The sequence below is a fragment of the Macrobrachium nipponense genome, chromosome 22 (genome assembly GCF_015104395.2).
Source record: "Macrobrachium nipponense isolate FS-2020 chromosome 22, ASM1510439v2, whole genome shotgun sequence".
Taxonomy (NCBI): Eukaryota; Metazoa; Arthropoda; class Malacostraca; order Decapoda; family Palaemonidae; genus Macrobrachium; species Macrobrachium nipponense.
Genome location: NC_087213.1, coordinates 63,368,915 through 63,380,568, shown reverse-complemented (window position 1 = coordinate 63,380,568; position 11,654 = coordinate 63,368,915). Strand labels below are relative to the sequence as shown.

The 11,654-nt window shown below is 36.5% G+C and overlaps 1 protein-coding gene across 27 annotated transcripts in view; it reads left to right on the top strand.

The window, feature by feature from the left end:
* The window catches only part of LOC135198752 (serine/threonine-protein kinase WNK1-like), a 569,129-nt gene extending 562,878 nt beyond the window's left edge, over window positions 1-6,251 (top strand). For 26 of the 27 annotated variants that reach the window (XM_064226633.1, XM_064226620.1, XM_064226621.1 and 23 more), the window contains 3 exons: window positions 1-1,136; window positions 3,028-3,107; window positions 3,373-6,251. The exon at window positions 1-1,136 is cut by the window's left edge and continues 685 nt beyond it. In XM_064226633.1, coding sequence (XP_064082703.1) covers window positions 1-1,136; window positions 3,028-3,107; window positions 3,373-4,039 — 1,883 coding nt within the window. In that variant the 3' untranslated portion in view covers window positions 4,040-6,251. The remainder of the gene's footprint in view (window positions 1,137-3,027; window positions 3,108-3,372) is intronic. The other variant, XM_064226636.1, reaches the window with a different exon arrangement.
* Window positions 6,252-11,654: the final 5,403 nt, after the last annotated feature.

Below are 11,654 nucleotides of genomic sequence, written 5' to 3'. Positions count from 1 at the left end.
GGAATAAACTTTTAAAATCAGCTCTGAAAAAGACTAACAGTGTGAACTGGCTTGATCGAAGTAGTAGCATTGTAGACTTGGGAAATTTATTTGAAGAAGTGAAGCAGTCTCGAGAAGCTTTGCATAAGTCAAGAGAATCGTTGCACAAGTCTAGGGAGTCACTTAATCGCTCAGTTGATAAAAGCAATTTGAGTGTATTCAATCCTTTATCTCGCGCAAAAAGTGTATCCCACCTGCAGCACGTGGGGTTAAGTGCTGCCAGAGATTCCGGATTATCCCATTCTACTTGGGAGTTGGGTGAACCTAGCAATGTTTCATTCTTTCCTCCTTTGCGTGCTACTAGCAGTGTTAGCTTTAGTGAAGATCCCCAGGACAGTAAGTATGCTGCTACTCATGGGTCTAAACAAAGCCCAGCTATGAGACGTTTGACTAGACAGGATAGACATCACAGCGTACATGAAGATTCTGTATACCATACTGTGCACACACCATCTCATGCAAGTGCACCAAGGAGAATAAATTCATCTCGTTATCCTCTAACTCTTCATCCTCCTGCATTCCAAGATGATGTTTACTATACTATACAAGGAGGAACTGGAGTGACTCAGCATTATCAAAAAGAAGAGCTTCAGTCATGGCCTAGATTGTCATCTTCTCCAAGACCACGTTACAGACACCATTATCCATCCAGTTCTAGCAGTGAAGAGGGGTTTGAAGATGATATTTCTGTTTATGAGCCCCTTCAAGAATATCCCTCCGGAATGCTGTCACCTGAGATTCATAATCCTTATTGTGCATCTGAAGCAATACAAATTTCCCCACAGTCTCCCAAATATAATCGTTACCACCACTCTCCGCCACCACACTCACATTATTATCGATCATCACCCCCAAGGAGTCCAAAATGTCATACTTTTTCTCCTTCTCCAAAGTCTACCCATCAGTATCTCCCTCCTTTCCATCATAGCCAAAGCCATTTGATACATTCTGGTCCTGTTCCAATGCCTTCTCATTGCTGTCAGTCCTCTCATTACCCACCTGCCTGCATGCCCCATAGCTCGTCTCACCCCCACAGTATTCGACCGTGGGCTTCGTCCTCAGCCCAGCTTGACATGTACCATTCGTACACTTGGACCGTAAGTTCCCTGCACCCGGTTAAGTTTGGGATGCTCTGGGATAATCTTGCTGTAAGTGTGGGCTCATGCACTTCCCACGCTCTGTCTTTTCCTACTCTGGCCAATTATATCCTAGAATTTAGTATTATTAAACTTAGTATTATTAGTCACAGTATTCTTATACAGCACTGCATCAAAATCCTGGGGCCAAAGCATCAGCTCATATATGGGAGTGGTAACTTTCTCTTCTCATAGGTTGACAGAAACCTTAAAAAATTACAAGCATGAAATTTAGAAAGAAATAACAGTGGTATACAGTGTGCATGTTATGGCTTAGCATTAAGCTTCCACACTTAAAATTTGTTACATAATGTTTCTGTTACACAGTAGAGCAAAACTTTTAAAAGGTACATGCACATTCTTGTAGAAACCCAAATTAATTATTGTATTAATGATTAGTCATTAATGTTATTAATGATAGTACCTTGAGGTTTTCATATAAATTTTTAAAGCATTTCTAAAGAAAGTATGAATCAGTTGGAAATTTCTTGTGCTCTTTTGTTCATTACTGTAACTCGCAGTAATACAAGCCTGAATTAGTTTAAGGTTTGTGGAGCACTGACAAATTGCAATTTTTAATAGCTTCACATAATACTTAAAGTATGAAACCTTTTCTTTAATGTACAGGATTTCGGTTCTGTTCAAATGAATTCTTAGCCTTCAAAATATAAGAGCCACATGCCACACATATGTGTGTATTGCATTACAAACTTAATAGTACTATGGTTGAGCAATATGGAATATAAAAAAATTTGTTTGCTGAAGAAGGCAGAATTTTAGATATAAAGAGATACTTGATACTATTTGCAGAAATTTAAGAGCCCTATGATATTCTTTTAACATATACGTATTGATTTATCACAAGGTAATGGATATTTTTGTACATATACTCCAATTTTTCATAAGGTCACAAAGAATCTTCGCCTATGTTTGTTGTAACTGAAATATTTTTTGCATAAAGTTATGCAGTCTCTTTTTAAAGGATCTCAAATTAGCAGGTTGTCTCTTGTTTTGAAACTGCCAGTTGTATAGTGTAGTATTACTACTCGCATATTTTGTACATAAGTTCTGTTGGGTATGTACAGTCTGTCATTATTAGGTTACTTCTAATATTGTTTTGTAAGTGGAATCTGTTGGTATTTTTATGGTACTGCATGGGTATTCTTGTTGCCATTACAAGATTATTATGGTTTTGCCTTCAAGTTATGTCAAGTGAATAAACATGCTTAAAGATGCCTTTATAGAACACTGTATTCCAGATAGACTGAAAACGTCTAACCAAATCTAACAAACTAACAAAGGGGTTTCAGTCTTTTGCGGCTCATGGTTCAGATATAACAAACTAACCAGCAATCTTGTTTTATTTGAATATAGAGTAGTTCATAAAGTAGTACTGTAAATTGCACCTGTTTTAATAAAACAAATTCAGTTCAGCCAACTGCAAACTAGTTTTAAATGATTATATCTGAAACTTATTGAATGAAAATAGTGTGGTAATTTTCCAATGTAAATTATTACAAATAAAAATATAATTATAAGAGAAGGAAATGCATACTTTCAGTCTCAGGATTTTTCATATTTAATCGTTTAATGAAATAACCAATATCAGAAAAAATAACCTTGAGAGAACTCTAACCAAAGATACTATAACTAATTTTTATTTTTCCTCTGAGATAGTTCTGAATTGAGAAATACACCTTCAAGTTTCACTTCCTGCAATCTTGGGTGCCTGTTGGATATCTGAGGACAGTATGGAAGCATCAGTACTTGTGTCACTCTGTCTTAAGTAACTAAGAGGATGGAAATAAATTTTTTATATTAAGTATTTCAAAGAAATATTTTTTCAATACAGGAAGAAGAATTGGATACTGTGAAGAATGACTTTGAAGACTTGTCAGAGGATGATGACAGCTTCCAGCAACTAATTTACAAGTAAATACTTCATTTTATTTGTATAGTGATTCATATTTGTCTCGCAATTTTATCTTTTTCAGTACATCTTTTTAAACATTAATGTTAAAAAAATTTTCAATACAAATGCAGGTTAAAAATTTTTTCAATATAAATGAGTATTAATGGAAATTTATATTTTTACAAGAGTGAACATTTTTACCATAATGAATACTGATAGAAATCTTGGTCTTTTTAATACTCTTAGAATCATTGGGCAGAACTCAATATAACCATTAATTTCTAGGCAAGAACATGAAGAGGCCGAAATGAGAAGGCGGCATCAACAGGAAAGGGAAGCATTTAGAGTCCTTCGTAAGCAGCGTACACAGAACAGAAGGCCACAGAGCTTACGGTTAGTGAATTCTCCTGGGCCTCCTACACCTGTTACTACACCTGCATCTCCTCATTACCATACTGAAGCATCTCAAGGGGAAGGTATTGAGCATCCAGTAGGAACTGCACACGGGCCTCCCATTTCAGCCGATAACTCTGGTGATGCATCCAGTTGTGCCCTGACATCTGGGAAGAAAGGGCGCACAATATCTGAAGATATGCTACAGTTAGTTCAAAATTTAGGTACCCCTCGCCCAACGTTTAGGCCTGCAGGGAAGATGACCCTTAATCAGATGATGGCACTCCAAAAATCTTCAGCTACAGTGCCAGCACTAGGGCAGAGACCAGTTTATCACAGTTTAGGAATAGCAGCTGCACCCTTCCCCGGCCAGTTCTTTTCTTCAGCATATAACACATTCCCTTACACATACCAGCGGCTGCCAGACGGCTCTGTAGTGGCTACATCCCAGACAGAGGAAGTGTCGGGAGTTCCGTCAAGTACTAGTAGTAGTGTCGGTAATATTCAACAGACTCCTACAACTAGTGCTACTTGGGGTAACTGGCAGCAACAGCAGTAGGTGTGGCTAACATTCCAAGCTCCCACTCAGGGACAGGAACTTGCATCTGTGATCCTGTATTGTGTACTGTACTCAACTGAAGGACTTCCAGGCAACAGCTCTTGAAACTGTGCATGTGCAAATAGGAGGGATATTGTTTGTCCCTGTTATATGGATTCAATACTGGGTATTGTCCATTGTAAAGGGGTTGAATACAGTGTTGCATTGTTTCCAGTGCTTGTTGTAGGAGTTCCTACTAGTCATTTAATAGAAGGGATGAGTTTGCTAAAGATTTTGTTAAATTTCAGCATTAAATCATATCAGTGTTAAATGAGTCATCCATTCTGTTTTTATTTCATATGACTAGGTTTATTGTTTGCTATAGTAACCCTTTTTTTTATTACTACTACAGTTCCATGACTGAGAACAAGTGTATCTTTTATTAGGTAATTTGATTATTCGTAAAGAAACACCTCCCTATGTTCATTTGTTATAAATATGAACTAGGGATAAATTGTGTATATGTTGTATTATATGTACATTGACAGTTGTACAGTGAGGGGATGGGAAAGGGACTGTGATAAGTACTGGTGTAGAAAATCAAAGAAGACTAGGCTCGTCATTAGAGATATATACCCAAGTGTATGTGGGCCAAAACTTGATGAGTCTTCCATCAAACATGTGGAGGCATCACACAAAGTTTAAATGTGTGGACATTGGAGTAGATGAGTGATAGTGCCTACAAGTGAGGATAATAAATTACTGAGCCAGCATCCTTCAAGATCTTTCTATCCAGGCTTCTCAAAATAGTGATATGATAATGTATCAGCCTAGCCAGAATTATTTTCCATTTTTTATTGCACACATTGCATTGCAATAGCAGTGGTTTAGGGTCAAGGCCAATATATTGTATTAATATTGTGATTGAATTTGGTGCTACTGCCCTTTATATGTGCAGTATCTTTATTTGGGAGTTTATTCATATTTAGATGAAAAATGTTGAATTGATATTAAAATCTTTGAGTGAAGAATTATGTTCAGTTGCTTAAGGTGTAAGACTCAGCCAAAGTAAGGATGGAGGGGGTTGCTTTTCTCATTTAGAATTAGCAAGTATGTTTGTGGCAAATTAAAATGTGTGCATCACCTATATATTATAAGCATACATTATCTTGTACCATCACAGAATTGGAGCATGAATTTTTTTCTAAATTTTTAAACAAAACCAATTTTTATGGTGTTATTTCAGTAAAATATTAAGAGGTAATTATAAATTGGTAACATGAAATTTACATGTAGGTTGATTCTGTCAACCACCACTGGCCGGTAGTCAGATTTATACTACAATATGTAGCCTATACTGTTCATAGATCAAACTGTTTATCATTAACCAGCAATTTGGCAGAAGCCTTGTTGAAATGTAGTGATTTTTTGTTCCTCTACCACGTAGCATATATATATATATTTATATCAGTATATATATATAGATACATAATGTGTTGACTGACAGTATAGGCAAGTTACCTTTCTCCTGCTTCATATCTTGACCAGTAACCCATGTATGATCCCAACACTGGTTTGTTATGTACTTCACTGCTTACGCTAACTACCAGGTAGATATATCATCAGTTGCCGTGCCGTAAGCGCCTCACGTGCATTTCATGTCTCCATTCTTACTGGGATATTGCTATGCTTCAGCTTAGAAAACAATAAAATAGGCAAACTAATAATCTTTTTATTGTGCCTATTATAATTATTTATGATACCTTCCTCCCAGGCATAGAAATTGATCAACAATATTAACTGAAGTTGAGTCAGGGTGGTGCTGAGCTTGTCCAATTTTGTAGGTACTGCAATTATTTTCCCCTGTTTTCCTAAGTAATATCGCTTTTTCTCTTATGCCTACATTTCTATTTATGTATGTAATTTAGAGTAATATTGTAATATATTTTATATGGAGTATTCATTTTTTGTAATACAAGAAGTGTAAGTTACTAAAATTTCCACTATTATTGTTAGGTTTGACAACTGTCTTTTGTGTTTGCAGTTTTTAAAGGGACATGGGACTCAGCACTTCTTGCCTCGGCATATGGTCTCACCTGCAGCCTGCCATGCAGTCATCTGCTAACTGAACTACATATTAATTCCATGAAAATCCACTTATTATATTGTGCTGTATAAATATATTGTATAATATTTAGACATGATCAAATAAAGTGGTGCAAAATTTATAAAATGTTCTTCTTTAAAACTTGCCTCAATGGACTCATTAAAATAATTTGATTATCCTTGTAAACTATTTCATGCCAGATTTTCCCTGTTTAATTCACCATCTTTGGTCTTTTGTGCATTTCATCTCTTTCAGTCTTTATCTATGCCACTTTTCATGATTTTCTAGATATTCCTACTAGTATTAACTCTTTGAGAATGGAGAGAGAGGGGCATCAAAATCTATCTGCGCCAGAACACTCAACCTTCACTGACTGAGTGAAAATTCTTACCAATCATTTTTTTTATTATTGTGTAACATTATATATACTTCAAACTAGATTGCTGAATTTAGTATCAGTTCACTTGTCTAAAAGTGCCAAAAAAACAGGTTTTGACACAGGAAAAGCTTATTTTTGGTAGCCACTGGAAGTCCTCAAAGGAATTCAACTGGTAGCCTACCTAGGCAATTGGCTAATCTGGGGGCCCACTAGAATAGTGCGCTTATGAAACCTATGAGTGGCAGGCGACAGACTCCAGTCAAAAGGTTTCCTAATAAATTGGAACAAATCCCACCTTACACCCAGCAGACCCTTCTACTTGGGATACTCTTCATGACCAGTTCTCTTTCCTGACAACATACATAAAAAAGAATAAAGAAAGACCTGAAAAGGTTCCTTGCACAGACCAGCATTTCCAGACATCAGTTGTAGCATATGATGGGCCTGTTACATTTTGCATCTGTGGTAGACCCAATCCTCAGATTGCAACTAAATAATGTAAACAAATTCTGGCTATTGCATAAAAGGAAAAAGGTTCACGATCTGCTTCATCAAAGGAATAAAAAAGTTGGGGAGATACTCTGACTGTGGACTTGGAAGGGGGGACTGGCAAAACAGGTCACCCTTATTCCTCTCTCTGTGATGAGTAATAAAACACATGATTGACTCCTTGACAGGTTGGGATGGTCACTGGGAGGATTGTCAGGTTGCGGGGAGGTGGTCACCTGCTATAAGGAAGAGTCATATTTACTTAATGGAGCTGATGGCTGTCTTTGTCTCTCATAAAACTGAAACCTCCAAAAGGGACACATTTTGTTGGTCCTAGGCAATAGGACTGCAATGTCTTGCATCAAGAGGTTGGGCTCAAGTTCACCTCCTCTCAATACAATGCTATTCATCCTTTGGATGGTGCAGAAATAAACAACCTACCTCTACCAGAGAAAGTGAACTGCTCTGCCAGTTGGTATGGTAATCTGGTTATTGACTCAGTCAATGCTTACTATATTCCCTTGATCACAATTTCTTCATGTTATCTTTCTGGACAGGAAGTTCACTATCTATGGAATCAAAGGGCATCTGACAAAGCTCTTAAAGGTTTTTGAAAAATATGGCCTAGACTTGGGTTTTTTCCGAGACTTGTCAAATTCCCTCTGAAATTTCTGTGCAGTCTTCCATGACCTAAATGCAAATGTTTCTTAGCCCTTCCGAGGTTACTGAGGGCTTTTTATGAGGCCCTCCAAGAAGTGCCTTTCCTTGGAACTTTCTTCCTCAAGATGAGCCTGGGAGAATCATACATACAAATGGGTGGAGCTATCTTTTTATTCAAATTCTTTTGCTAGAACATAACCGCATGGCTATAAGAATACTGTTGTGATCTTTGTTAACTAATAACAGAGCCCCCTTTACTTTGCCTGGCTAGAGATCAGTATTTGCTTGTGGAGGATTAAGCCCTTCAGAACCATCTGTAAATATTTTTCTTATTATATAGGACAATGGAAGAAGCAGTTTTTGAACAACGTATGACATTTTAAATCAATTTGTATTTTTCATAGCTAACAAAACTGCTGTCTTAACATATATAGTTTGTATTGTGTAGACAATAAAAAAAAACAATGGAATGGAGCTCTCTCACAAGTATCTGACCAGTTCCAGTGCACAATGGATTAACTCTTGCCACTGCCCACCAGTAGAAGAGAAAAAGAAGAGAAAGGAAGAAGACCAGTCATCCCATTCACTCTCACGTTCAAAACCATCTTAGGAAAGATACAAATTGTTTTGCTAGGGGTATTGGATGAGATACATAACTTGTTGAGCATCCACCACCAGACAAAAGGAAAAATTGTCCAAGGACCTGTGGGCAATGTCTCACAGATAGAAGATTGTTAGGGTCATTACCAACATATTTCCAAGGAAAGGGATAGAAAAGACAAATCTCTCGTCATGAACCAAGGGGTTTTGAGTCTTAACTATGAATTCCAGGACAAATTCAAACACTACAGACCCCTAGCCTGCTGTTGTGTGTGTTTAAGTCAAAAGAGAATCTGTAAAGTTCTCTAACTCTCTTTGATGAGGCTAAGGCTAAGAATAAACAATCTTGAGGGTTAAATTCCTATCTGATGAAGCCCAAAAGTGTTCATATGGACTACGTGTGAGACTGCTAAGCACCAGTGTTGGATTCCAATTTGGAGGTCTAAGATCTCTCAGGGAACAGGACTGCTCAAAACTCCTGAGAAGCATAAGGATTTCTCACGAAGATGATTGGTACATTCTTCAAATATAGAACTAAACCTAGAGTAGCCCTATAGCCCTTGATGGCTGACACCAAAAGAAGTTCCTCTGTACAGAGAAAAACGAGGAAGTCTGCTATGGTATTTGTCAAATAGTAGTTGAACACATGAATTACAGGCTCTCTTAGGTTCCCTGGCTTTTAATCCAGAGTTTTTTTGTTTTTGTTTTTTAAGGTACCTGGCACTTTTTTTCTAATTTTGCAGCCTTTTAGTTGCGCGATGTTACTCATAAACTTTTGGATATGTACTCGTTGGGACCAATCATTGAGGTGAAGTACTGTTTTACCTCATCACTTCACATTCTAGCAAAGCAAAGAGATGGAGAACATACTGGTTATCAACTGATATCTATTGTTAATGGTAAAGTTTTCTTTCCCATTTTGGATGATCTATTATGTGATATAACTACAGTGTTCCCCCGTATTTGAGGGGGATGTGTACCACAGTTTCCCGTGAATAGCTAGACCCCACGAATAGTTGAAACCCCTATAAAAAAAACACTTAAAACTGCCTATTTTGTTAGTTGAAACTTAAAAAAACCCACTAAAACTGTTTAAACGTGGTTTTTTTCATAGTTTTATCACAAATAGTGCATTTTATGATGAAACTGTTAAAAAAACCCAGGAATTTGTGGATATTTCTCATAGAAAAATACTGCGAATACACAAATTTCCTGCAAATAATGAGTAGAAAAGGTCCATAGAGAAATCCGCAAATGTCAAGAACGCGAATACGGGGGTTCTACTGTAATGCATTTTACACCAGCTGGGTTTGCATTACCTAGTTGGGACAGTTAAAGCTAAACTGCTCAAACTTCCACCTAAATAATGATTAATGGAGTTTTGACCAAAAAATAACACAGAGCTATATTTCCATATCAATACTCATGTCCTCATTTATCTAGCCTCAACTTCATGAGAGTGAGGTGGGTGCACATACATACTACAGGTATGGCTGATGCTTACATAGTGGCAAATTCTCCACTGGATTTTTCTGATGACTTTCAGAATATGAAAGCAGTGTTTTCATTAAATGTCAAACCGACATTTCTTATTTCCTATAACTCCTCTTATCTTCAAAGGCAAAAGTTGTAGGAAAAGGTGAAAATTACTGATATGTTGCTCTATTTACTTAATGTCAACAGCTGTTTCAGCTATTGACAGGTTTGTTTGAAAGACATTTTGAGTTATAAAAAAGTTTTTTGTGCCAAAAATCTTGAATACCTCAATTTCACATGGCCTATGAAACAAAGCACGTTTACTATGATTTGGAGCCTAGTAGCAACTTTAGCTGGAAAAGAAAAATACTTCAAGCTCAAAGGCCCCAGTACAGAGAGCTGCCTAGCAAAGATAAAGAAATTGAGAAGCAGAGAGTACTATATGAAAGAGAAATAACACAAAAAAAATAAAAAAGACAAATGCCCTAGAAAGAAAGTATCCTCTACATGAAGCTTTTACTATGAATTACAGCACGTACTACTTATATTCATTCGCTGTTTAACAAAAGCCTGTGACTAGGTTTTCTCAGAAGTAGGACACGGACTTTCAGTCCTCACAAAATACTGTGTAAAGGCTGTACATCTGTATCCTAGGATGTTCTGAATTCTTTAAGCACGCCATTCTTCTATGTTAGAGGTAAAATAAAAATTTCCATACATAAAATATATTCATATACATATATGAAGTTATGGGAAGACCCTACATATAGGGTGTGTGTAAAAGTGGATTGGCAAAATGAGGGGTGAATTCTTTGCCTTAGTTTCCCCTTTGCTTTCAGCTTTCTGTTGCAACCACTGCCATGACAAGATATCTAATTCATAGTGGGGGAGGCGATAGTGGCTTCAACAGATTTTAAGATCATGACATGAAAAAGATTAAACAACTGATTAAACAATTAAGGCAAAGCATTCACCATTCGTTTTACCAAGTAACTTTTATGCCCACCCTACGTGTAGGGGTTTCCCATAACTTCATATATATGAATATATTTCATGTATGGAATCTTTATATTCTGATATGACTACCTCTAACTTAGAAGGATGGCATGACTTAAAAAATACAGAACAGCCCCAGTAATCCATATATATATATGTGTGTACATAAACATATGCATATATTATATATATATATATATATATATATATATATATATATATATATATATATATATATAATATGAATGAAATATTGTCTGTTAAAACAGACTTCCATCTGTCAGTTGAAGAAAACAGATGCTTCCGAAATATGATACAAAATTTACTCTCTCTGGTGTTTTTATGGGGAACTTTTATTATTATTATTTTTATTATTATATATATTATATTAGTATATATATATATATGAGTATAGTATATTATTTTTATTATCTATATATACATATAGTATATATATAAGTATATATTTGTATGTGCGTGCATGCGTATTAAACCTTGAATGCTGTAAGAGACTTGGTATCCCCAGAGCTCATTTAAGGTTCGAGGACATCATGGTTTGCCACCTAATCCAGTGTTTGGTTTTCACAACACCCGAAAGGCATTTCAAATCACTTGATACCCGGAGGAAAGAATACCCGGATCCTAAACATCACTAATCACCGGAGCTGTGCCTTTGGTTTCATACCTTTTCACTGCGACTTCATGTCCTGCCTTTTCTCCTGGAGGATGGAGTGATAGAAGCCATTTCCTCTTCTTGTGTTACAACCCTCCGGCTCACTTTAATTTGCCAGTCATGCAGAGCAAATCAAGATTTCACGGACTTCTCGTTAGCCTTTAATTCCAAAACTATTTCGGCTTACAACATATTTTTAACAAAGACTATTTAAACTCAAATTGGAGTTTCATAACAGACTTGTCTCATTTGTTTT